The sequence below is a fragment of the Phalacrocorax aristotelis genome, chromosome 3, assembly GCF_949628215.1.
Source record: "Phalacrocorax aristotelis chromosome 3, bGulAri2.1, whole genome shotgun sequence".
In the NCBI taxonomy this organism is placed as follows: domain Eukaryota; kingdom Metazoa; phylum Chordata; class Aves; order Suliformes; family Phalacrocoracidae; genus Phalacrocorax; species Phalacrocorax aristotelis.
This window is the reverse complement of record NC_134278.1, coordinates 36,781,656-36,809,620: the sequence shown is the minus strand read 5'-3', so window position 1 is coordinate 36,809,620 and position 27,965 is coordinate 36,781,656. Positions and strand designations below refer to the sequence as shown.

The 27,965-nt window shown below is 38.7% G+C and overlaps 1 protein-coding gene across 3 annotated transcripts in view; it reads left to right on the top strand.

Moving 5' to 3' along the window:
* Window positions 1-27,965, top strand: part of PHIP (PHIP subunit of CUL4-Ring ligase complex) — a 118,334-nt gene that overhangs the window by 74,504 nt on the left and 15,865 nt on the right. For all 3 annotated transcript variants that reach the window (XM_075087135.1, XM_075087134.1, XM_075087133.1), the window contains 10 exons: window positions 8,739-8,879; window positions 9,749-9,825; window positions 10,565-10,796; window positions 14,022-14,141; window positions 17,660-17,767; window positions 18,162-18,286; window positions 18,494-18,576; window positions 25,061-25,172; window positions 25,363-25,424; window positions 27,154-27,309. In XM_075087135.1, coding sequence (XP_074943236.1) covers window positions 8,739-8,879; window positions 9,749-9,825; window positions 10,565-10,796; window positions 14,022-14,141; window positions 17,660-17,767; window positions 18,162-18,286; window positions 18,494-18,576; window positions 25,061-25,172; window positions 25,363-25,424; window positions 27,154-27,309 — 1,216 coding nt within the window. The remainder of the gene's footprint in view (window positions 1-8,738; window positions 8,880-9,748; window positions 9,826-10,564; window positions 10,797-14,021; window positions 14,142-17,659; window positions 17,768-18,161; window positions 18,287-18,493; window positions 18,577-25,060; window positions 25,173-25,362; window positions 25,425-27,153; window positions 27,310-27,965) is intronic.

The following is a 27,965-nucleotide window of genomic DNA, read 5'->3' as shown; positions in this document are numbered from 1 at the left end:
GACTGGGTAGGTAGTCTAGCCTTTGAGACCATTTCCCACAGCATTCTCCTGGAGAAACTGGCTGCTCATGGCTTGGATGGGAGTACTGTTTGCTGGGTAAAAACCTGGCTAGATGGCTGGGCCCAAAGAGCTGTGGTGAGTGGAGTTAAATCCAGTTGGCGGCCGGTCACGAGCAGTGTTCCCCAGGGCTCAGTTTTGGTGCCGGTTCTGTTTAATATTTTTATCAGTGATCTGGACGAGGGGATTGAGTGCACTCTCAGGAGGTTTGGAGATGACACCAAGGTGGGCGGGAGTGTTGACCTGCTTGAGGGTAGGAAGGCTCTGCAGGTGGATCTGGACAGGCTGGATCGATGGGCCGGGTCCTGCACTTGGGTCACAACAACCCCATGGAACACTAGAGGCTTGGGGAAGGAAGAGTGGCTGTAAAGTTGCCTGGGCGAGAAGGACCTGGGGGTGCTGGTTGTCAGCCGGCTGAACATGAGCCAGCAGTGTGCCCAGGTGGCCAAGAAGGCCAACAGCATCCTGGCTTGTATCAGGAATAGCGTGGCCAGCAGGAGTAGGGAAGTGATCACGCCCCTGTACTCGGCACTGCTGAGGCTGCACCTTGAATACTGTGTTCAGTTTTGGTCCCCTCACTACAAGAAGGACACTGAGTTGCTGGAGTGTGTCCAGAGAAGGGCAGCAAAGCCGGTGAAGGGTCTGGAGAGCAAGTGTTCTGAGGAGAGGTTGAGGGAACTGGGGGTTGTTCAGCCTGGAGAAGAGGAGGCGGAGGGGAGACCTTATCGCTCTCTACAACTACCTGAAAGGAGGTTGTAGTGAGGTAGATTTCGGTCTCTTTTCCCAAGTAACAAGTGACAGGATCAAAGGAAATGGCCTTCAGGATGTGCCAGGGGAGGTTTTGGTTGGATATTACGAAAAATTTCTTCACCGAAAGAGTGGTCAAGCTTTGGAACAGGCTTCCCAAAAAAGTGGTTGGTTGTTCGTGCCTGGATGTGCCCGAAAGACTTATAAGTGATGCCTAGGGACCGAGTTTAGTGGTGGACTTGGCAGTTAAAGGTTGGACTTGATGATCTTAGAGGTCTTTTCCAGCCTAAATGATACTATGATTCTGTGATCTCATATACTTATCTGTGCTCTTCTAGCTAAATAACAAACTATGTTTTTTGATAAAGCAAGTAAGTTTTGAGCAACTGTAAGAGAGTAGTAATTTTGGGGGTTTTGTAGTATGCTTATTCTAGATGAGACTCTTTCACGCTTAATCAAAAGGTTAATAAAACATGGGCCTTCAATAATGTCCATTGAAAAGTTAAAACGCTTAATGGGGTTCAAGGCGGAAAAATGAAGAAATTAAATATTAAGCACAAGTATACAGAAAACTCTGCAGCTCTTAACTTTTATCAGAGTACCATATTGATTGCCTTTGCTGTTTATTAGTCACTTTCTTTGGGGGAGGAAGGGAGTGAGATTGAAAGCAATCTGAAAATAAGTGAATTTCAGATGCTTCATAGTGCTTCTGTATTTTTTAACAATGATGAATTAGTTTTATATGGAGTAGAAAGAGTAAATTTGAGATGGGCAAGTCTCTACTGGATATTAAATTTGAGTGTTCGGTTTTGCTTCTTTTTTCATACTCAACCAAAGTAAAGCTTTCAAGAGACGAGCATGCCCCCACCCCCCCAAACAGTCCCTAATCATATTCAACCTCTGTATTAAATTACTTACACTTTTCTTCAGTTTCTTTCTTGCATTAAAATTGTGTTCGTTGCTATCTTAAGAAATGGTGCCAACATGCTAATTTCAATGTTGCAGTCACCAACATTAAGTATGTTTGCCCAAGATAAAGTGGACAAATATTTTTTTCAGTCTGTCTCCGTTTTTTGTACATAGAAGGAAGAAGCTCTTTGCCAATTACAGCTTTGGAGGTGGCTATGGCAGGGCTCATTAATGAAATAGCACGACATCAGTAATCTTGGTAACTCCTATTTTTCTCTCGGGAATAATAGAAAATGGGCCTCTCAAATTCAGATTTTAACATAGTTATTTCATGTCTTGAGGGGATGTATTTTGGTGCTGAATTACAGACTTTCTTTTAGTTTAATTAAACTATTGAACTGCTCAAGGGTTTCTCTTTTTCCCTTTTTTCCTTTTCTTCAGCTACAGCCTAGTCAAAAGATCCTTCCTGATAATGTGACCTCCTACCAACTTACCCATAAATTTCTAATTGGGTTACAGTTTTCCTAAAATACCACTAGGGCATAAAAATAGAGTGGTTGGTCTAGCATTTTGTTTTCAGCAATTACCTTTATACAAAAACTTAGTATGGATGTCTTTGAAATTCTTTTCTCAGAGGAGGAAAGTTTTAGCATCCAAACTTTAAAGGTAGCACTGGGTTCCTTCAAGCCCCACATTTTTGTTGTGGATATTTATGCCCTTAAAATCCTTCAAAGCAAAAGCTAGCCTAGGAAAACTTTTCTTCAGTTTCATATATTTACCTGGAAAAGAATGTGTCCTTTGTTTATCTTGGTCCCTGGAGGGTCTGTGGCCTGGATTCTGATGCCCAGAACGTGAGGGAGAGATAACGTGGTAAATCCTTTAGTCACTTCCCACCTTCATCCTGAGAAAATACAGCAAAAAAGAAACAGTCATGATCTTTGCACTTGAGTATGTCAGTAAATTTTCCATATAGAAATTACTGCTGAATTCAATAACACTTTCAGAACATTTTAAGAAATCCTTCTTAAACCCTACAGGATAATTTTTTATGGCATCTCTGGACAAAAAAAAAATCATATTCTTCCATAGTTTATTCTTCATTAAATGTGTCTCTTTTTGTAGGACTTGGTTTGTTGAGAAGTACATAAATTCAAATCCTTTGAGATAAATCTCAGAGAAATTCAGAAATTAGTTGATATCAAATGGGCTTTAAATAAGCACATTTGCAAGAAGGGTGCTTGATCCCAAGTGAGTGAGCCTCACAATTAAATAAATTGCTGAGATTTTAGCAATTTTTGCTATTGCTTATGTTTAGTTTGAGCAACACTTCAGCTCAGTAGTGACTGAACAACAGGAAACGTGAATTGGAGTTGTCATCCTCTGTAGTGTCCATAATAAAATAAAAAAAACACCTGGGAAGAGAAGCAAGACTGACTGCACTCCAAAAACTGTTGTGTGATATTTTGAGGGGGTTTTAAAATAGAAATTAGTAACTTAATTATAGCAGCTTCTCTGTTGCTGTTCTCTACAGTGACTGTGAGGCTTTTAATACAAGCTGTGTTAGGGTTGAAGACAGAACTGGGAAATACTCTGTAAATCTTCCTTTTCCTTGAGTGCATGCAGTAGGTTTTGATACTAATACCTTGTGATTTATAGTACAGTACTGTTGCAAGAGTACAGTCCTCTTGTGTTGCATAGTGAATTCCTAAGGGTTTAATGAGAGAATTCATGATCTAAAGGAGATGGGGAGCACCTCAAAATATAGGGGAGAACATTATCATCTGGTAATCTATGGACCTAAGAATGACAGCATCAAGAATCCTGGAAAAGTGTGTCATTCTACAATACTGTCAGCTGGTTTGGGAACAGAGTAAACAGGGCTGGTATTAAAACATTGTCCTCATATGCAAATTCAGTTGTATTCACACCAGTAGAAAATACTAGCTTTCGTATCAGCTTCTGAAATTTCAGTTCTGTTCACATAATAATGATAAAATAATATTTTCTTCTGTTCCCTTCTAACTAAAAGGAGTCAAAAACACAGAAGTAAAATGAAAAGGAGCAAATGTTAGCATTTTGGACAACAAACTAAAGTGTGGGTTAGTAAGGAAAAACACAGAGCAGCTGTAATTACTTTCTGAGGAGATTCCAAAGTCCTATTACTAATTTTTAGTCCAGTGTCATTATAGGGTGTGTTAAAAGTAGCGCAGAATTATGGCTCAGTCCTTCATCTTTAGCTATTTCTGCAACGTGGATGGAAGTCACATAAGCATTCTGATACTTAAAGTTAGAAAACACACAATTCTTTAATGCAGGTCATCCTGAGAAGTGTTTGTACGTGATTGCTTGAGGGACTAATGGAGTTGTGTGGGAGAACCTAAAAGCGTGGATATTTTCACCTGAATAGTAATTAGTGTCACTGATCTGCATGTACAATGAAGAATTCAGTTTGACTTTCAAGTCATTAGTAAGGAATAGGGTTTTCTCTGATTATTATTAACCAAAAACACTTAAACAAACAAAAAACCTTTAATGGCAGAGGATAGAATGTGCATCGGAGTTTGTGCATTTTCAAAGTGGAACTGTATTTCAGATAATATTTTTTTTTTCAGGAGCATGCCAAAGATGAGAAGTAAGATTAATAACATGCTTAGGTAAATGTTCTCAGTCCAAGTAATTAGAGTATTCATTTATTAAACTACTGGGATTACAGAGCATTTTAATAACTATTAAAGAGTGTGGAATTTCTGTATGCTGCAGGGTTGATGTGGTGTGCGTCCTCATTTGGTGGGGGGGAGGCAATGTTCTAATTACCATTAAGTGGAAATAATAAGCAAAAATTCCAAAGAATTAAGGTTGTTATGGATAAACAAAAGTAAGCGTAGGCCTCTGTTGTGACAGGTGCAAATGTAACTGTAAACTAACAGAAGCCAGTAAGGGGAAATGTGTGTGTTGTTTTGCTGAAGGTAGCTTAGTTGTGTTCCTCAGAAGTAGTAATTTTTCCTCTTACATGTTGATTAAACGCGGCTTTCAGGTAAATCGGCAAGATGTTAAGAGAAAAACAATCCAAAACATGAGAGACTAGCACTTAGTGCTTAGCGTGTGTTATCTTCACTGCTTTTGAAAAAGTTCTGACTAATTTTTTGCACATATGCAATGTGGTAAGAGTAAAAATAACAACAAAAAAAAAACCCCTAAGTAATTACAAGCGCTGGTCCAGACTTGAGGAGAATATGGAAGGATGCTCTTTAGCCAAAGAGAAAATGGCAGAACAAGAGGCACTGGGCACAAACTCCTGAAACAAAGCAAGTTTTGCCTGAACATAAGGAAGCACTTCACTGTGAGGGTGACTGAGCACTGGCACAGGCTGCTCAGAGAGGCTGTGGAGGTTCCAGCCTTGTTGATACTCAGAAGTTGACTGGACATGGTCCTGGGCAACTGACTCTAGGTGGCCCTGCTTGAGCAGGGGGCTTGGACAAGGCAACCCCCAGAGGTCCCAGCCTCACCCATTCTGTGAAATAAAAACTGCTTTATGCACCAACAGCTTGGGGGATTTGTGGTAGTTACCATCTGGGGAGAACTCATGGTCACTGAAGAATGTTAAACTTGGACAAAGGTATATATTGATGACCGTGGTAATGCAAAAGTGTTGCTCTTCAGAAAAATAAGAACTGAAATTCAATAAGGGCAAGTTTAAGTTGAGATGAATGTTGGGTTGAAGAATTTAAATAGTGTATCTACTCAAGAATGAAAACAGTTATGTTTTAGATTTTTTTTTTTTCAGCGTAACATTTCAAACATAATGTTGTGAAAAGTATAGGCTGACAAGAGCCAGTTGCCTTCCTTTGCCTTGAAGAGTCTGTGAGCCTCTATTTTAATGCTGGGGTTTGGATGCTGGACATAGGCTTGCACCCTGTCCCTGTTTAACTATTTAGTAGAGGCTAATTGCTGTTGTCTTAAGGAAGGAGGAACCATTTTCAGATAAAGAATAGATACTGCCAGTGAAGAAATACTATGAAATTGGTACAGCCGGAGCTTTCCAAAATTACTGCAGCCTTGTATGAAAGTGCAGCAAAGCTGTGCTTCCCAGTGGAGTCAGGGTTATAAGGACAGTAGAATTCAGTGGTCTGAGTTGTGAGGACACCACTGCGTTTCCACCCTATCTTTCACAAATGGTGTTGCCTAGACCCTCGGCAGTGTCCAGGTGACATATTTGTATCTGCCCCTCTCAAACACAGGAAATGCCATCATTTGTATTTCACAGAAAAACTCTTCTGACAGGAGCTGTAATTTCTGTTATATCTATAGATGTGCTCTGGTATTGACTGGAAGCCTTGGATATGATACAAGGCACATGTCAGCATATATGGCTGTTGATCAAAGTGTATCAAGAGAGAAAGTGATGATTAAACCTCAAATCTCAAGTTATCTTAGTTTTATTTCCAAGCCTCTCATTGGAGTTGAGCGTGCAATTTCAAGCTCTTTCTTTAGGATATATATTGGCTGGGGGGGGGAAGACCATGACCTGTATTTCCTCACTCCTTGTTGAAAATTTTGGTGATAGATTCCGTTTTGCCAGTAAAAGCTTGTAATACTCTATCTTTCTAGGCAAACCTTCACACTTGACCCCAACCCTACTCCAAGTAAAGATAGATCTGTCTGATCTGCAGATTCTCATCAGATTTTAGCAAAGCTGTGTTTTTAACATCACTCCTATTCAAAAATTTTTCAGCACGATGTGGAAGATGTATACCTTATGGTCTCTTTTCTTGTCCCTTCTTCAGCAGTGGGGGGTGGACTAAGTCACATCCAAAGGTCCCTTCCAACTTCAATCATTCTGTCATTCTGTTACTGATAGATAACTACTTGTGCTTTTGGTTTTGGGTTTTTTCTTCATTCTTGTCTTGGCATTGCATCTTTCCCAAAGCAGTTTGTTACCCTTTGGCATCACCACGGCCCAGTATTTATACAGTGATGTTACTCGCTTACATAAAGTAATGACTCGGGGGGAGGAAGCAGGTTGGGGTGTGGTTTTTTTTAAACTCCAAATTTGAACTGCCAAAAGGGAACTCTTTCAAAACCAGAGAGTAATGCAAAGTGCTTCAGTTTTCCAAGGATCCGTAGTTCTAGTGTAAGTAGGGAGAAGCTATATTTGTAATAACCATTGAGAAATCTCACTTTGAATAGAAATGGGAATGTAAATTTCTAGGACTTTTGTTTCTAGAGCATTACAATCGGGCTGCAATGTAGCTTCTGCAAAATATGTCCTTGTTATTCTAAAGGATACTTGATTGGGCTTATGTGATTCCATTTTGGTTGTCCCTGTGTTTTCATACCGTGTTTCATGATGCTCAGAGCCAGATGGGCTTTATTTAAAAAAAAAAAAAAGTCACAATTCAGTAGCAGAAGCAAGTTGCTGTAACACTGGCTTTTGTGACCCCTCTGCTTCAGCAGTGAATCTTGAGAGCTTGACAAGAAGTGAGCAGCAACAGAAGGCTGAGGGACAAGAAGGGCTGTGATGGGCTCAGCCACTAGTTTTAGGGCTGCCTTGGAGCTGTTCTAGGTCAGGTCAGTTCAGCTTGAGGAGATCTGGTACATGCTGCCAGAGTCCAAAAGAAGGAATGCCCCAGTTCTGTGTTGGTCCTGTGTGCCTTGGTGAATACTGTAGCACAATTGTACAGATCAGTGTGTTGGCCTACCTTACTGAACTGTTGCAGTCACACCTGAAAAAGGCGTGTATCTTCTGACAGGGAAGGTAGGACAAAAGCTCTGGCTACCAGAGTTCTCCATTTTAAGGAAAATTGTTGCAGCTAAGGAAAAACAGATCTTAGCTACCGCTACGCCAAGTTTTAGTGTACTTTTCACCAAAAAGTGTTCCATTTTTTTCCTCAACAAGAAAATTTAACCTTGTGAACCAACTTTCATCATACATGACAGGAAAGATCTTATCTTCCCTACAAAAGAAAAAAAATCCAAGAGGAATAGGTATAAGCAGTCTGCCCTACTAGAAGGCTTTGATAATAGTACCTTTCTATGGTTTGCTGCAGCTCTGTTGATTCATCTCTGGGTTTGTTTTTCAACCATATCAGCACCTACTAGATTAGATATCTGAGGTTTCCTTCATGGAAGAAGGAGAGCACTGGGGAAGGGTACCTCCTGTTGTGGCATCTTAGGAATGTGTCCAGAAACTATTTCACTGGGTCTGAGCTAGGCTGAAGTTCAAATATGTATACCAAAAAAATTAGCACAAAACTCTTGAAATGAGATTGTAGCTTTTGATTTTTTTCTGGGGGTTGGGGACTGATACAAGATGACACACTTCATGTTGAGAGCAAGTGTTTGCATAATGTATATTCTGCAGGAGGAACAAAATCTTTTTATGCTGGAGTGTGAAGTGTTTCTAAATTACAGCCTTATTTCATTCTTCTAAGCCTCATAAGAACTCACTCAGATTCTTTCCAACTAACTCATTCATTTGAATTCTTCCATGCATCATCTTACCATTTAAAGGCCTCTACTTGGTAACAGTCGTCTCTGCATGCTAGGGGATGTATTACTGTATGAGTCTGTCTTCTAATAGATCTGACACCTCGGTTGCAAAATAACACACTCGGGAGTTCTCTGTAAGAGTCTCCTTTCCTCTGATCGCCATTTTTAGTGTAATTTTGAGCTGTTGCAACTCTTAGTGGCCTGTCAGTGGTTAACTGATACATACCTTGTAGAGAATGAAGAGTTTTAATAATTCAAAATAAGAATCTTCTGTTATATCTGGGAAGAAATTGCAATTCTTTCCAGAATATACTGAACTGCTTGGTGTTTATATGCAACTATGCCTGTGGAGTGTTTTCTTCAGCAGCTCTTTATTTTTGAACTTGTGGCGTTTTTTGAATTTTGTGATGTTGAAACTTGCAGCGTCTTGCTACTGCAAAAGTTGCTTCCTGGAATACTACTATTAAAGAAAATGCTATATATTAATAAGAACATTTACTCAAAAATGATGTATTTTGACTTTTGTGTCTTCACAGAACCATTCTCATGATCATTTACTAGACACTAGCGACTCACGAAAACAGCAAGCTAACCAGCACAACTACCGTACAAGATACGCAGTAGAAGAAACTGCAAGGCCTGCTGAAGAGTTAGAAAATGGACACAGTTCCTCAGATGTAAGATCCTTATTCATGAGGCAATCCTATATATTCCATTTCTACTCATTAAGCTCCTGCTTCAGTTAGTAAAACATTGTTTGTTGTGAAAACACAGACTATGTTTTTCATTGTGCATTTTCCTTCACCTGTTTTAAAAATTGAAGTTCAATTAGGTTTTCATGTGCTGTTGTATGTGTTTAGTTTTGACTAAAAAGTAATTGACAAAAGGGAGAAATGCTTATTCGCAAGGGCATTTTGCAAAGTATATGTGTGCCATGTTACATCTTCCCTTTATTTATGATCCCAATCAGTATGGCCCATATGGCCTGTCAGTGTGGACACTGGTTCTAGGCGGCCCTGCTTGAACAGGGAGCTTGGACAATATGATCTCCAGAGGTCCCTTCCAGCCTCAACCATTCAGTTCTTCTGTAGCTACAGTGAAGAGATGAGTAATAAGAGCATAGAAGGTTTGTACTGGGTTTTTGTTTGGTATTAATTGAAAAGATGTGGAAATACTAAATTAAAAAGGGCTGGAAATAATTTTTGAAAAAGTAAGCTAGCTTTTTAAATGGAGATTGAGAAGCACTCAGGTCTCCACTGGCTGAATGTTAAAAAAACATGTTGCTCTACACTGTGCATCTGTCCAAGCACAGATATTTTCTTACTTCTTTTCATTTAATTTAGTCCATTGAAGTAAAGTAAGTATCTGCAAACTGAAATGCCTTTTTAACAACATAAAGCTGTAAGTTTAACATAATACTGTAAGTTTATGACAGGCATAAAGCCTAGAAGAGTCTTAGTCGTCTTGTCATGTATTATAACTTTTCTGAGTTCCAAAGATAACGCTTTCTTTCTCCCTGCCCACCACCCCCGCCCCACCTTGTTAGGAAGGAGAAGTAGTTGTTGCCAGTGGTGGAACATCAGAAGATGATGAAAGAGCATGGCACAGTGATGGCAGTTCTAGGTAAGTGACAGTATACTTACAGAGAAAAGTCTTGCTGATAAATTGTACATAATCTTCTGTAAACAGTTAATTAGTAATAACTAAAACTTGTGCATATTTAGAAGAAAAGATGAAAAAGAACTTAAAACTTCCAGGATTTCATTTTCAGCTATATTACTAACTAAAATTTAGGGAAGGTTTCATCCTTGTTTGCCAGAAGCATAATTGTTTCCAATGGCTTTTGAAGGAGGGTTACTCTTCACAAGCACACGCACACTTCAGGAATGTGGTAGCAGTTTCCCGTTACTGTCAGTCTGAGCTGTGTGACTGCCTCTGCTGACTCTTTGTTTGAAATTAGGGAGCAAAGATTGAGGTAGCTTAGCTTCAACCCAGCCTTTGTTTCTTCTTTAGCAGATTTTTTTGTTAACTTTTGTTCAAAACTATTCAAAACCAGAAGTCCTGAGAACAATATCCCAACTTTAACATGTGTCATCTTGAATTGACCAAATGAACAGTGGATTTATTTCTAGTGATAGTAGAAGTTAAGCTTCTTACAAGCCTGATCTCAAGGCTATAATTAATTAAATTGTAGGTAGAATATAGGGGTTTAGACACTGGTTTTAACTGCAAAAATATTGTAATTACCTAAACTGTTAATTATAATCTCCTATTGCGTAGTACCCTATAATCCAGGGCACTCTGAATTGCTTTTTAACTTTCAGTTTATAATTTCTTTTTTTCTTTGGCATATCATACGTAGTGACTACTCTAGTGATTATTCTGACTGGACAGCAGATGCAGGAATCAACCTGCAACCACCAAAGAAAATTCCTAAAATTAAATCAAAGAAAGCAGGGAGTAGTTCAGAGGATGAAGAAGGACCTGAAAAACAAAAGAAGCAAATCAAAAAGGAAAGGAAAAAAGGTATTGAGGAGAAAGATGGACCATCAACATCACCAAAGAAGAGAAAACCCAAAGAGAGGAAACAAAAGGTTAGATGGTCTTTGTAAATTACAGGATGCTCACTCCTACTGTCTTGGAATTAGATGAATGATTCAGGTACATAGACAACTTAATATTATCTAATTTGAAAACATATTATGACTTTTACTAGAAATAAATGATAATTGCTGACTCTTGTAAGTCAAATGATAGATTGCTATAATTATATATTTTCTAAATCTGATGCATTTCACTTAAGGAACACTTTTAATGACCTTAACACCGTCTTTTGTCAGACCAGAAACTTCCCTTCTGTGGATGTATTCCTGTATAACATGTGCCTGTATTTTTTAAGCTGTACTGACTGTCTCCCTGCTTAATTGCAATTTCTTTTAGGCCTGCACAATCATGTCATTTTTTTCTATCAATTCCACAACGTACGGTATTTGTATTATGCTTGCCAGTATGCTTCCATGAAGGGGAATTTCACTTGACCAGGGTTTTGTTGTCTCTTTGTGCTTTGTTTGCTTTCTAATATAACCATGTCATTCAAGTTTAGGTCAGTACATGGAGATTTTTGGTGACTTCTTGTTATTTTCAGTGTGTTGAATTTTTGGGGGGAGTTGTTTTATTTTTAATTGTTTGATCAGAAAACTCGGGTTCTTTGCTCTTTCTTTACAGAGACCAGAACTGATCTATCTGGTAGATACTAATTGTTTTCATAAACTCATAGCTTATATTTTTGCAATACCCAAGGAAACCAACTGTATCATCTAAGTAACTAAATAACTGTATTTTGTTTATAAGATTGAGTCCTCAGCATTCCTTAAGATCATTATTTCAGCATTTTGGCCCTCATTAGAAGGTAGGCTGACAAAACAGCTATTTTAATATGCAGGTTGTCATAATGTCAGCTTTACTGTGAATCTTTGGTAAGACATGCCGGATGTTTGGTGGTAGTGTTTACTCTTTGATTAGGCTACTTTTTGTTCGCGGTACGCAGTTGTTGGTTGTAGTGTCAATACTAATATTACCTTAGTATTTACACAGTCTGAAAACAGAAGGTATAAGATCAGGAAAACAAATGGTGGGTTGTGGTTTTTTTTTTTTTTTACTTAATGGTTGAAAGCTCTAGTTTAGCTTTTTATTATAAATATAAGACAGTCTAATATTTCCACTTAGATAAAAGCTGAACTGACTGTTTCGGGAATCTTGCACCCATTTTGGTCCCAGTTACCAAGATGCAGGTCTTTGATTCCAAAGATATCAGACTTAGAGGTCTTGGATTTTTTAAGATGACATGTTCCATTCTTGAATCACAAGAAAATATTAGACTGGAAGGAATATCAGAAAATCGTCCCTCTTCCATCTGACCCTAGGTAGGATTAATTATACCTGTCATTCCTAACAGCTGTTTGTTTTGAAGTTTCTTGTGGTGGACATTCTGCCTCCTTACTGGGCAGAGAGCTCACAGTCCCTACTCGTAGAAAGTTCTTCCGGCTTCCTGAACCCAAATCAAAATTAGGGCTTTCCACTGACCAGAGAAGTTTTGACCATCTTTGTAGCCACGCACAGAATCTTAGGAATTAAAAAAGGAGTAGAGAAAGAATGTCCTCCTTCTCTGTTAATGGACTGTTGAGATCTTGAAAAGTGCTTACATTTCTATGCCCCTCCACCAAAAAAATATATCTAAAAAAATTATACAGCAGTGAAGAAGGGCAAGAAAGGAGTACCTGGGAGGATCAAAGGGGCAGGCACAAAGGCTGAATCTTGGAAGGGAGAGTTTGGATGAGGTATGAGAAAAAAAGCTTTTATAAAACTAGGAATGGTTTAGAAATTAATAAATGTGGAATGATTTCCTTATTTTGTTACGGTGAGATATGACACAGACATGAAGCTCAAAAAAGAAACTTTTTCCCCTTTCAACCTCCACCCCCCAAAAGCAAACAAAAATCCCAAACCACCCAAGCATGTAATCAGGTTGTGGAACTAATTACTGAAGGGTTTAGTAGAATTTCAAAAATCATTAGACACATTCACTGGGACTGGTCTCTTCCTGATGATTAACTGTGGTGGCTTCAGTTCAGACTTGGCTTCCAGAGTGTCTTAAACTGATTATTAATGTGTGAAGCTATAACAAGGGAAGATTTTCTGTTTAAAGGCTATTCCTTATTACCTTCCCATAATTCACCAATGAGCTAGACTGACTTTGCTCTGACACAGTGCATCAGTTTTTCACAAGACCTGTTCAAAACTGAAAATCCATAAGGTGCGTTTATGTCGGTGATTTATTGCAATGGAGAGGTTCTGTTTTGATTTTCTATGTTTGCTTTTAAACTGTGTGTATGCTTTTTCCTGTGGTACGCACCACCGCTCCAGCAGTGCACGCAAAGCAGTTCCCATCCTGGTGAAACCACATTTGAATTTGTGCAATGGAGTTACACTTGGTGTATCCCGTTTGCAGTCCAGGGATGCAGGGGTTTCCATCTGTGGCTGTATGGAGTGGATTTCTGTACAACCATGCCAAGGTTGCTTCCTGTGCATGCACAAGATAGTGTTAATAACTTCAAAGCAGCCTTGCTTGGATGGTTTTACAAAAACCTGCTTTATCTGGCCTATTAGGTATGGACATGCAGTGTCCGCCTAGGACCAGCAACTGCAGTGAACTTCGTTACTTTACAAATCAATGGTGTAGACATACAACCTGAAAATGCAGTTCCACAGCACATTGTAGTAAATATGCCGGAAGGTAATGTGGACATGCCCAATCAGGGTCATTTCCACATGCTTTACCTCTGTTTACATTTGTTAATCTCTTCATCCTTATTTTGAGGGGTTCCTTAATTGGAGGCAGCTATATAGTTGTAGTGTCCTGTGGGCCAAGGCAACTATGTGAATTTGGTTAAAGAGAATGGCATGTTACAGTTTTATCTTCTTGGGCATGAGGCATAGTTACTGGAGTGTTAATAAATTCAGGCTTTATTAGAAAAGCCTCCCCAACACCACCCCAACCAACAACAAAAACAACAACAAAAAAAAACCACCCACCCACCCCCAACCTAAAAACCCCACTTAATTTTTCACATTGTTATTGGTTTTGGTCTTTGTGTTACTGTAAGCAGTTAAGTAAGATTTATCTTCACACTGGCAATTTCCTTTTTACATTAAGTATACTTAAGAAATGGCAGTTAATTTTAATAAAACACTTCCCAAAATACAAGGCTTTCCCAAATGTTAGTTTATTCACATTAATCTTTCGTGTGCATTTTCTTCAGAGGCTGGCTGTAGGAGTTCTGACAGAAAATGGTTTGACACTGGAAGAATGGCTGCCTTCAGCATGGATTACAGACACTGTTCCTCGTCGGTGCCCATTTGTGCCACAGATGGGGGATGAGGTACTGTTGTTTTCTTCTCCTCTGTGTTCTTGCTTTGTTCAGCTTGGTTTTGCCTTTTTTTATTTTCTTCTGTGCATTTCGTTCCAGAGATTTTGATACCTATTATTATTAGAATATTTTGGGTTTTCTTCAAAATATTCTTTGATCTGGCTAAAATTTGCTTTCACTTCCTTTAGTCTTTCCCATGCTTAAAAAAATATTTTGCACAGTGTTGCTTTGACTTTTTTTTTATTCCATGCTGTTGCAGGAACATTCCTGCTTGTACTGTGTTTGGTGTGTTATATGACACATGTATACAGGCTGTGTGAGATGCTTTATCTAGTCAAACTAGTCCTTAGTTGTAGAGCATATTGTATGCTGAAGAATGGATACAAAATAAGAATCTAAGTTGTTTGGAAAACTTTGCTTTGGTACTTGAAGTAAAAACCAGGAATTAAACCTTGGGGCTGAGGGTGGGTTTTTGTGTTGTTTCTTTTTAAAAATTTGTTTATTCTGAAGAAAATCTCTGATAGTGTTGTTTTCACTTGTGTTTCTGATGTCAGAAAATTTCTGCTGGCCTTTTACAGCAGAAGACCACAAGAGAAGTTTTATATATATGTATTTTATACAAACTAGACTGTAAACACATTGTAAACATGGCCCAGATATCTCAAAATACAGTAGCAAAAGGACAACCAACAATTTTCTACTTTGCAATACGTAGCATGTGAACATTACAGTGAATTGTGTGAATAAGTAGTATCTGATAGAAGGCAGTCTGAAAACCAGAGCCTGTGCGTGTTTCCTGAAAACCCCTCAGGTTAAACTAAGAGGAAATACCTGGCTTGTGCTGTAATGTATAGTCTGTTGGCTCTTCTGAGAGCGGTGTGTTTCTGAGGTACTAAACAGAGTTCTCATGTAGTTCACACCTTCAGAATGCAGTTGGAGAAATACTTGAGGTGGTGGCAAAGTTGATTGGTTTTGGTCTTGAGTTAGAGCTGTTCGTAGGTGCCACCTTAGAAACTGAATCAGGAGCAGAGGTTGCATGTCCAAAGCAGTTTTATTTTTACTGGATCACTTCACTGATGCAGTTCACAGCACAGCTATTCAAAAATTGAATCGGCATTGCTAGTGAGTGAGGGAAGGAGCACTTAAAGTCAAGAGTTTCAACTGGAGAAAATTCTTATGTATATATACCCTCCAGCAGGCATGTTTTGGAGATTGTGCTGTTCAAAAGATCAAGTCCAAATAAATATATTTGGTGCCTGATACCATCTGGATACAGTAGAGCAGCCAAAGATTTATCTGTACCACATCACCCAGGAGACTTTTAACATCGTATCGGTTTAGTAAGATAAACTGGTGTGTTTGGTTTGGCACCTGCTGAACAGCTTGTGCAGTGTGTACTAGGAATATCTAAGTAGGCTGCATTCTTTTGCTGAAAAATGTTTTATATTGGTGAACAGGAAATCTCCTGTCCTGTGCCTAGAAAGTAGGAGTAGTTGCACCAATAGAGCATGTTTGTAATCAGACTGCTCTGTCTAAAATTCCATCTCTGATACTTGCCCTCCCCAGATTTGTTTTAAGATGTGAGAAGAAGCTATTATCTAGAAAGTTACTTTTGAGATCCACAGAAATAAAATGTCGGTTTAATTAGAGAAATACGATGAGAAGAGGTCTCATGTGGCCTTTGAACGTGTGGGGGTGTGTGTGTTATGTTTTATAAGATTTGGGAGGAGAGATATTTCAAATTCATTCTCCTACAGCTGTACAAACAAGGAAAAACAGTAGTGCTATATTTAGTTATACTCAGTGCATAAGAATAGCACATACCGTCCCTTTTCCCTTTCTGAATACTGCCATTTACAGACCGTTGTCATATGTCTTGAGGAACAGTGGAAACACTCCAGAGGCATGGGACTTCAATTCCCTGTCTGATTATTGAAATACAATGCATACTCATTGGACTATTCTTTACCGTGTTAATGACAGAACAGTTTTCTTGGTTCTACAACTAACATACAGAAGCAGGAATTTATCGAGAATAAAAACATAATTTCCTGGGAAAAGGCATAAATTCTTTTTTCCACAGATACCTCTCTAGTTTGTTCTTCTGACAGAAGATGCAATGCTTAGAGCCATTTACAAAATAAAAATGTTTCACTTCCATAAACAGTGGGTTGAATTTATGTAGAGGTTTAACAAACAGTAAGTGTAGGAGGAATTGTTTGTAGCCTGTGCCACTAAGTGGATACTTTTTATTGTTTTGACTCACTGGAAGGTATGGGAAACAATTGTCATAATGTTGAAAATGTAATTTAAATAGGCTTTATTTTAGATCTCTCTCAGTAGCCTCTGTTCTTTTCTTGCCAGTTGGATTCTGACACTGTAAAGATGACTCTCACCGCTTGTTTTTAAACAAGAATTGAAAAAAATTGTGGTGCTGAGTTCTCCTCCATGTGAAAAAAAAAAAAAATAATTGCTATGTGGTATGAAGAAAGTTCAATAACTATTAATGTAGAAACTTGTCAGACACCTGTTTATAATGTTTTATGATACGCCAGTTTTGGAAAGTATGTGGAAATACACATATTAGTGTGATTATATGTACAAATGTATTCTCAAACTTACTGAGGGCTTTTCACTCTGCTGTTTCTGTTGTGTTAGACCTTTACATTTAACCTGTTGTTCCCTCTTCCTACTTGGAAATCACATGTTTATGGCGTGGGGTTCTTGCAGAGGATTTTTTTATTTGGAATGCATTGTACCTGGAGTACAGCTGTTTATCAGATATTTGTTCTAGTTAGTTTGAGGAATCTCTGTTTTGGAATTCAGAGACATTCCTTGAATATATGTTTAAGGTTTTCAGCTTACTACTTTGTTACCGTGGTGGTTTGTAACAAAAACATTCATCCACATGGTATCATATATAACAGGATCAAAGTAAAACTAATAGACTCTGGATGTCTGAGCCATGGAAATTTATAGTGGAATGATTTGAAAATTCTAAATAAGCACCTGAAATGTCTATTTTCTGTTTGTTCACGTGTATGTTTCGTATGGAAGCGAACACCAAAATCTTATCAGAACAACAACAGCTGAATTTTTCTTCTAGAATTTATTTCTTGTTCGAAAAAGATGATTAGCCAGACAGTGAATTTGGTGGTACTTGATTGTCATCTTAGGGCTGTCCTACAGTGATGAATAACTTGAATTCATGTTACTGTCATTGAATTGTTCTGTAGTGTGATGACAAACAGATGTTTTCGTTAGTGATTTCTTTTTGGTCTTGTATGTGTAATGTAGGATATTCTGCTCGTAGGGAAAATGGTGTTATCCCTACTTTTTCTGTAGATGTTTCTACGATACCTGCTTTAATTGTCCACCACTTAATTTTTTTAGAAACTGTGACTTTTGCAAGAAAACAGAGTGGAAGAAACTGAGTGATAATAGAACATACACACATTGTATGGCAGTGATATGCTAGCATTTCAGCTTCTCAGAGTCTTTGTTAGATAACTGTCACATTTCACTTTTAGGTTTACTATTTCCGGCAAGGTCATGAAGCATACGTTGTAATGGCTAAGAAGAACAAAATATATAGTATTAATCCCAAGAAACAACCATGGCATAAAATGGAATTACGGGTATGACTTTTTCATTTTTGTCTGGTATCTTATTATCAAAAAAAAGTATGGAAACTAACTGAAAAAAAATATATTGATACAGATGTTTCTAATATTGTCCTCTTAATAAGGGGAAAAGGTTAACTTATAGTCAAATTAAATCAGACCTTGAACTGTACTTCTGTTTGCATCTGCTTGAGCAGATGAGATGGTTACACTTCATAGCAAAACATTTTTCAGACAAGTTACATTGTGAAATAATAGCTTGTGTTGAAAGACTAAATTTCAGATACTTGATTCTGACGTGGTCTGGCAGAAATCTGGTCTTTTAAGTATACCCATATTTTCATGTTTCAGAAAATCATTACAGTCATCTTAACTTCAGTGGTGGTACATAACATTTTGTTTATTCCAGGAGCAAGAGCTGATGAAAATAGTTGGGATTAAGTATGAAGTGGGATTGCCTACTCTCTGCTGTCTTAAACTAGCTTTTCTTGATCCTGATACTGGTAAACTAACAGGAGGATCATTCACAATGAAGTAAGGAGAGCAATATTATATTCAAATTGGGGGCTTGCTTGTAGGGGGGTGAAGGGGGAGTGAGGCTGGAAGTTGAGAGATACCATTAATGTCATGACTTGAGCATTTGCTTTTGAAGTGTTGAATTCAAAGCATTAATTTTTTATGTAAATACTTTGTGGTTTTGCTGTTTTATCGCTTAATAGTTGTGTGTTCTGTTGTAATTAGGTACCATGATATGCCAGATGTCATAGATTTCCTAGTTCTGAGGCAGCAGTTTGATGATGCAAAACATAGACGATGGAATATAGGTGAGTTGGGGGGGGGGGTGGGTTCTTTGGTGTGGTGGTTTTTTTGTTTGTTTGCTTTTCTAAGTGTCTACCTATTTTCATGATAACCTCTGAAGAAGTAGGTTATGGTAAATAAGTCCTAATACTATGCTGAAATCCGAGAATAAGCTCTGTCTGTATTTGGATATGGAGTCCTACTTTGTCCTTGACTGAGGCTACAGCAAGCAAACAAAATACTGAAGGTGATCAGTAGAAGAAAGTGCAAAGAAAATATCAGTTGTGTGTTTGCAGAGAGGAATTAAGAAAACTTTTTAGAAATATGGTGTTTATTGGTAACTTATAATTTATTGTAGCCTAAATATTGCTTGTGTGTCTTTTTTTGAGTGAGGGCCCTCTTATAACTGCAATGCTACAATAATTTTTTTTTTTCAATTTCTGGAATTTCTGCTGGAAATATGGAAATGTGGAAACATCTTCTCCAACTTTTGAATTTATGTTATCTAGATTGTACAAAGAAAGTGCCCTTCCCATCTCTCTATACTTGTTTGAATTCTGTTCTAAACCCCATATGGTTCAGCTTCATTGAAGTATACATAATTATCATTTCAGTGCTGTGTAATGTGGGGATGGTTTTGATTTGTATTACTTTGCCCGTGCTTAGTTATTTCAAAGCAATGGATACTGAATAATGTCCGTGGCAGGTATGTCCTCCAGTCACATCTATTTCCTAGTCATCTTTTCTATATGATAACAAAGATCACCTTCCAACAATGAAATCTAACTAGGGAGAGATAAAGCTGCATTATGTCAAAATGATCCTCTGAGGTGTTGGTTTTCTTTGAGGAGGTCAGGAAATATATCTGTTCTTCATAAGAATAGCTTTATATTGTCCCTGAAACTTAAAAGATGAAGCAAATATTACTGATTGTTCGGAGTTCAGGATGAACTCTGTTCTTCCCCTAAGAGAGAAATTTGTGTATGATTCCATGTTTACAGGATTATAGACATGGTTAAGTCCTTTCCCCTCTCTGTGTATTCTGTGGAGTGACATGGTCCCAAAAGTGGAAAAACTGATAGCCTTTTTTAAAAAAAAAACAAAACAAAACAAACAACAGGTCTGGATGTTAAACATATTTTCTGTAAAGTAGCAGTAATTACTGTACCACCTTATTTCCTGTAGGCCTTCAGTTCAGGAGTTGTAGCTAGCATACACAGCTGACATGGCACCATTTCTTGCCACTTTCAGACAGAGGATTAGAAGGGCCATAGAAAGGCCCTAACGCAACTAGAACTTAATCTGGCTACTGCTGTAAAAGACAGTAAAAAAAACCCCAAAACTTCTATAAATACACTGGCAGCAAAAGGAGGGCTAAGGAGAATCTCCAGCCTTATTAGGTGTGGGAGGAAAGAGTGACAAAGGATGAAGAAAAGGCTGAGGCACTTAATGCCTTCTTTCCCTCACTCTATAATAGTCAGATCAGTTGTTCTCCAGGTACCCAGGCCCCTGAGCTGGAAGACAGGGACAGGGAGCAGAATGAAGCCCCCATAATGCAAGGGGAAATGGTTAGTGACCAGCTACACCACCTGGACACACAGAAAGTCTATGGGGCCAGATGGGATCCACCCAAGGGTACTGAGAGAGCTGGAAGAAGTGCTCACCAAGCCGCTTTCCATCATTTGTGAGCAGCCTTGGCGAACTGGGGAGGTGCCAGTTGACTGGAGGTTAGCAAATGTGATGCCCACGTACAGGAAGGGCTGGAAGGAGGATCGAGGGGTGTACAGGCCTGTCAGTCTGACCTCGGTGCTGGGCAAGGTTATGGAGCAGATCATCCTGAGCGCCATCACGTGGCAGGTACAGGAGAACCAAGGTGATCAGACCGAGTCAGCACGGGTTTATGAAAGGCAGGTCCTGCTTGACTAACGTGATCTCCTTCTGTGACCAGGTGACCCACTTAGTGGATGAGGGAAAGGCTGTGAATGTTGTCGACCTAGACTTTAGTTAAGTTGACTGGGTAGGTAGTCTAGCCTTTGAGACCATTTCCCACAGCATTCTCCTAGAGAAACTGGCTGCTCATGGCTTGGATGGGAGTACTGTTTGCTGGGTAAAAACCTGGCTAGATGGCTGGGCCCAAAGAGCTGTGGTGAGTGGAGTTAAATCCAGTTGGCGGCCGGTCACGAGCAGTGTTCCCCAGGGCTCAGTTTTGGTGCCGGTTCTGTTTAATATTTTTATCAGTGATCTGGACGAGGGGATTGAGTGCACTCTCAGGAGGTTTGGAGATGACACCAAGGTGGGCGGGAGTGTTGACCTGCTTGAGGGTAGGAAGGCTCTGCAGGTGGATCTGGACAGGCTGGATCGATGGGCCGGGTCCTGCACTTGGGTCACAACAACCCCATGGAACACTAGAGGCTTGGGGAAGGAAGAGTGGCTGTAAAGTTGCCTGGGCGAGAAGGACCTGGGGGTGCTGGTTGTCAGCCGGCTGAACATGAGCCAGCAGTGTGCCCAGGTGGCCAAGAAGGCCAACAGCATCCTGGCTTGTATCAGGAATAGCGTGGCCAGCAGGAGTAGGGAAGTGATCACGCCCCTGTACTCGGCACTGCTGAGGCTGCACCTTGAATACTGTGTTCAGTTTTGGTCCCCTCACTACAAGAAGGACACTGAGTTGCTGGAGTGTGTCCAGAGAAGGGCAGCAAAGCCGGTGAAGGGTCTGGAGAGCAAGTGTTCTGAGGAGAGGTTGAGGGAACTGGGGTTGTTCAGCCTGGAGAAGAGGAGGCGGAGGGGAGACCTTATCGCTCTCTACAACTACCTGAAAGGAGGTTGTAGTGAGGTAGATTTCGGTCTCTTTTCCCAAGTAACAAGTGACAGGATCAAAGGAAATGGCCTTCAGGATGTGCCAGGAGAGGTTTTGGTTGGATATTACGAAAAATTTCTTCACCGAAAGAGTGGTCAGGCATTGGAATAGGCTGCCCAGAGAGGTGGTAGAGTCACCATCCCCAGAGGTATTTAAAATACATTTGGTTGTGGTGCTTATTGACATGGTTTAGCAGTGAACTGGCAGCGCTAGGTTAACAGTCGGACTTGATGATCTTAAAGGTCTTTTCCAGCTTATATGATTCTGTGTATTATATAGGGGAATGGAGGATTTTAATGCAAGAACATGATGGTGAATCTGATCGGTTTTGTAGAAACAACTGATATGACATACGTTTCTGCAAACATGTTGCCTCCTTAGTTTGTATTAGCTGTTTTCATAGTGCTGTCCTCTTGTAAGTCCACTGTAGCTGGGTAACCTGAAGAAGTGGCAGAGCTGGATGTTAAAAGCTCTTCTTCTATTTTTTTCTTACCCGTCCTTTCTGCCAGGAAAGATGAATTGATCTCCTGTCCTTTGATGTACATCGTGATATCCTTGTTTAGGATGTATGCCATAGCAGTAAATGAATAAATTACATGATGCCATGTTAATAAGTTCCATATCATCTCATACTTCATGTTATATTGTCCAAAAAGACAGCGAGTCTTCGGTTATGTAGGGAATTTGGTAAAGACCCTAGGCTTGTGATACAATAGGAAATATAAACCTGAATTTCTTCTTTAAAGATTGTTTCAGTTTAAAGATCCCTTAAGAGGCAAGATTGGTTAACGTCTACTAATATGTCACCAAGCTTTGCTATTTCCTGATGGTTATGGTTCTTTGGTCATGTCCTCCTCTGCCATGCCATACACGTTTTCCCACAAGAACATGGCAGCAGTAGAAGAATGACTGCCGTACCTTGTATGTGAACAGTCTAGCCAGAAGTCATCTGTCAGCCATTGTTATAGAAAAATGGACTCTGAAATGTTACCCTTGCTGCTCGCAAGACTCTGAGCACAGATGGCATCATCGTCCTGGGCTGGCAACTGTATTGCTAGGAAACTTGCAGTGTAGAAAGAATTGGAGCTACACAAAAAAAGTATTATGAAAGTGCCAGAACTTTTATCAAGCCTTCAATGTAAATAATGTGAGTTTCAGGCCAGTAGTGTCTAATATCGGTTTGTAAGTCTGACAAGCGTGTGTTAGAATTCATTCTTCAGTTGTCTTTTGGGTGGGAAAAATAGTGGTAAAACAGCCTCCTCCTTGGCATCTGTATGAAACGCTAAAGCAAAGATAGCAAAGACACAGCTGTTAAAACTGTTAAAACTCTTCCAGAGTACTACCCTGCTCTCTGCACTGACACTTTGGGTATTTTACTAGTGTATGCTTATGTACTTGGAGCAAATTGTGCACTGTTTTGTTGCAGTGTGGAACACAATATAAAGATGTTCCTTGAAAATACATCATATTTTCTACCAGGATAATGAGAGATGCCTTAGAACTGTACACGGAACTGTTCCTGACTTGTTAACCACGTGAATCTGAAATCCCCAAGATTTGTCTGACCTGCTGAAGTCTTCTGAACTTTCACTGTAGCTTTTCATTAGCAAACTGATATTTTTTTCATGTCATGCAGTTGCTGGTTTGTCGTCTTAGGACTACTCTTGTTATTTTTTACTTATTCCTTTATGATTTCTGGCATTTAGCCTACAGGTCAGGTTTTTTTATAGCTGCTATTTAGAGAGTCACTGGGTATTAAATTTTCTGTCTCTAAGTCATTAAAACATTGATCTTTTAACCAATAACAATTCTTGGTGTGTTGTGCGGGGTTTTTGGTGGGGGGTTTTTTGTTTGTTTGTTTTTAAAGCGAGAATATTTGCTTATTTATGATATTTATATTTTGTAATATTAAATATATACTAATGTATGAATGCTTTCAGAAAGAACACACTTAGAAACTTAGAAAGTTTGAGAAGTGGCAGGTTCTTATTTCTACTCAGATTCTGTTTATTGCATATCTGTATCTTATTTACAAGATTAATACTTGGGCTAAAAGCTATTCCAGTAGGATTCCTGCAGCTTTAGCTGTACGTCTTAGACACGTGTGCGTACCTGTCTTTTACATAGCAGCCACTTTAAGTGCAACATACATTTTATGTTTTCATCAAGCTAAGGTTATCTGGTGATACACAGTTCTGGAAGATTACACTAAATCCTTCTAATAAGAATTTTTGGTCTGCTGTCCGTGTAGATGAGATAACACAGAGGACATTGGAAAACTAGTAATTTAAGAGATTGTTCTGCGGGCTTTTTCAATCATGATGTTTTCTGCTTTAGCATTCTGTCCATAGAAATGCTGTGGCTCTTGAGAGATCGGAAGCAGCTGCTGCCATATGCTGCTTTAAGTGTGTTTGATCTGCTTAATGTTCTTCCCCATGAAGGCACTAACGGTTGGACCTACACACATTTCTTTGTAAAACTGATCACTAGGGAATGCCGTATTGGGAGACTGTGCTTTAAGAGCTCTTCAGAATAATTTATTCCTTTAAAATAAAGCATCAGCCCTTATTTACATTTTTGATTTTTGCATTTCAGATATTTCTGGTACACTTGGTTCTATTACATTCAGCACAGTTAGGATTATTAATGGAAGCTTTGTAACCATCCTAGAATCACTTGCAATCCATTCAGTTTAAAAAAAAATGCAGTAAAGAAGGCGGAACATTTTTGAGACTATATTTACTTCCTATTAATTCAGACAACTGCAGCAAACATTCAGGCAGAGTGTGGATGTATTGAAATAGAACAAACATTGCAGCAGTTGAGCAAGTGTGTGTATGTTCAAATCCCATGAAAACAAAAATGTGCAGTTCTTGGAATCTCATATTTAAATGACATTTGTTCTTGTACTGAGTGAACGGAATACTTCATTAAAAATTGTTTCTAAATTGTGGCATGCGTTACAGAAAATGTTAGAATTTATGATGGTGTGTAATACACGTATTCTCACGTGTAATTTCTTCTAATAACACTACTGACCTTTTTTTCTCAGCTAGGCAAAAGCTTTGCAGTAGTGAAACCATTTCCAGTCATAGTAAATTACTTTGCTAACCTTTTGAAGAAGCTTTAATAAATTTTATTCTTCTATCAGTCGGATTGCCTGCATAGTAAAGGGAATGAACCTCTGAGTTACATCTGGATAGCTGAAAAAGGACTTTGGAAACTACAGAGGCGGAGCTCAGAAGCATGTAAAATATTCCCTGGACAAAAGTGTCACAGTGTTCAGTTACTTTAAGATAGCATGTAGTGTTTAATGCAAGTAGATTTGAGGCTTGAAGTTACAGCATTGAAATGTCTTGCCTTTTTTATGAAATTACAAAATAAATTGATATATAAAGAATAGCTAGCTAGATTTGCAGAACACCAATTGTTTTTTAATGCCCTATTAACTTTCATTTTGGTTTAAAAGCAGCCTTCAGGAAGACTTTAGTAATACTTTTTTAAAAACTGAGTGTGACTCACGTTTGCCTGTTGATCCTACAAGTGTTGAAAAGGATTTCTGTATTCAAGATCAAGCCGAAGTTACCTAAAAACTGCTTTTCTTGGGAGGAGTACGGTACTTTGTATTGATGAAACTATTTTGTGTTCTTACCTAGGTGATCGTTTCAGGTCAGTTATAGATGATGCTTGGTGGTTTGGAACAATCGAAAGCCAGGAACCTCTTCAGCCTGATTATCCTGATAGCTTATTTCAGTGCTACAATGTCTGGTTAGCAAATTTACCTTCAATCTTTTATTTTAATTAGTTTCTTCATTTGAAGTTCTGACTGAGCAACTTGCTTTCATTAAACTCAGTCCTGCATCTCACTGTATCAGTTTAGTGTAATATTCTGTGGTATATAAATAATTACATTGTTGAAGCAATATTAGTAGCTAATATAAATGTGGTTATTTTTAAGCTGGGACAATGGTGATACTGAGAAGATGAGCCCTTGGGACATGGAGTTGATACCAAGTAATGGTATGATACATTAATAATTCGCTTTAAGAGTGTATATAAAGAATAAAAAAAATGTTGTATGGTTTTACCTAAATAACCCTGTTTCTCTTGGGGAGTGGGGGGAAGGCCCACGAACCAATTGCATTTGAAGAACATCCTTAAATCCATTATTCAACTAAAAGCAGATCAAGATAAATGAACTGTGAAAAAACATACAGCCATACTTAGACAAACTATGTGTATGCTGGAAATAGACAGAAATGTTACAAAAACTTACAACAGATGATGCACAGTTACAGTTACCTTTTTGTACAGTTAGGGAGGAGTGAAGATAAACCTGTGCCCTATGTCAGCTTTGAGGAAACTGCCCTGAGACCTGTCAGCACACCTGTGGACATTCAGTGCATTGAAGATGCAACATGTGCCTGTGAGATAGTTTGATGATAGTAGGATTTGCTCTGTGTGTGGCCCAGCACGTGTGGCAGGCAGGTAGACGTGCTGCAGAGTGGACAGCGTAGCATGGGCACTGTTCACAGATAAGAATGTAGTATTTCTTATTTCCTCACTGTGAGGTTTTATTAAGATTTCATAAAAGTCTAGTTAAAAATTACGTAGAATCAGAATTTTTTCATTGTGTTCTAGGAAACGTTTGATAATACTGTCACTAATAAGTAACCATATAAATAACCATAAAAATTTCTTAATTCTTGTAAGTCTTAAATCTTTGTTTCAACTTTTCATTTTGGTTCAGCCCTTCTTTTAATGGGTACCTCTTCATCATAAGTAAAATACAGAAATTAGAGTGATAACATGATTAAAACAATGAGTTAAAATAGGCGGATAACCAAACCTGAACCTGATTTTGTTGCTGTATACACAAATACTGACTTCTGTTACACCTTCCTTTAAAAAGAAAATAAAATTGTTCAAGAGGAGCACTTTGCATCATACTCTAAAAATCTGCTGTTACATTATGAATTGTCAAAGTTCGTAGGTGCTTAAGAATGCTAGGGTGATGGGACTTTTAATTTGCTTGCTGAGGAGCTCTGGTTTTAGCATTTGACCTCACAAAACTGTGACAAGGTGGAACCACTACCTGGAGAATGTTTTAGCATCAACATCAGAGTCATTATCTTAAAATCCATCTGAACATCATCGACCATTCGTTACCGAAGTAATTTATTACCAAGAATTTCAGGTCTAAAATGGGGGGAGGGGACACAGACCCCACAACAAAAACCAAACCAAACAAAAAAGCAAACCAACAAACAAACAAAAAACCAAACCAACAAACCCAGAAACTTTAAGTGTAGTACAGGAGTGTCTTAGCTAGCTCTAAAATAAATTCCACAATTAGCTATCCAGAAGAGGATAAATATTGCTTCATGGAGGACTTTTTCAGAAAATCTCACAGAATCCCAGGTTGGAAGGGACCTCAGGGTCTAGAGCAGAGTCTAGGCAAGATGGCCCAGCACCCTGTCCAGCCAAACCTTAAAAGTGTCTGATGTGGCGGAGTCAACCACTTCCCTGGGGAGATTATTCCAATGGTTGACTGTACACCAAACTGCATTGTAAGGATTTAAATTTAACATACAACAATATACAGAAAGGATACTGGATGCATCCAAAATGTCTTCGAGCAAATCAAGTACTATGGATTTGGTTTTTTTAGTAAAATGGTGTTACCTATCTTTGAATTCCACAAGATAAAAAGATTTATATTTTATTTAGTTTTCATGTTACATTCTAGCTGTATTTCCAGAAGAACTGGGAACTAGTGTTCCTCTAACAGATGATGAACGTAGAACACTGCTCTACAAACCTTTGGATGGAGAGTGGGGTTCCAGGACCCGAGACGAGGAGTGCGACAGAATTATTGCAGGGATAAACCAGCTCATGACTCTAGGTAAATCCTGAATAACAAGAGAAACATTTTTGTGTTGTATTTTTCAGACTATCCTTGTGTACTTCTGAAATTACTAAAATTAATGTGATAAAATACACCTTTTACCTTCTGATTAATTGGAACAAAACTTTCTCATTGCACATTTTTGAGGTTTTCATATAGTGAGTAAATATAAAACCTAAGTTTTCTCCTGTTTTCAAGGAAACTGTTCCTTTTTGGTAGATAATTTGATATATGCTAGGGGTTTGGGTTTTACATGCTAAAAACAAGTACTTGATTGAGCTACCAGAATCTCATGGTGGGGTTAAAATTGCAAACTTTATGATGAACAGGATATTAACTCTGTTACAGCAGACAGGGGAGAGGGGGAATCTTATATACTTCCTTAGAGAATGGATACCTATGTGTAGATTTCCCCTGTATTAGCGTTTTCTGATTCCTGTTTTCTCCCCCACATCGCCTTAGTTTCTAAAAAATTGTTAAAATGTTTAACACATCACTGCAATATTTATATGATTAAAGATGGGTGTCTGAGATGGAGATGTGTCAGTGAAATACAGGCTGAATCATAAGTCTTTTGTATGTTTTGTGATAAGCAAACTGTTAAGTCAGCAGTCATAGGTTTTGGGGTAACAATGGTCCTAAATATGTTGTTG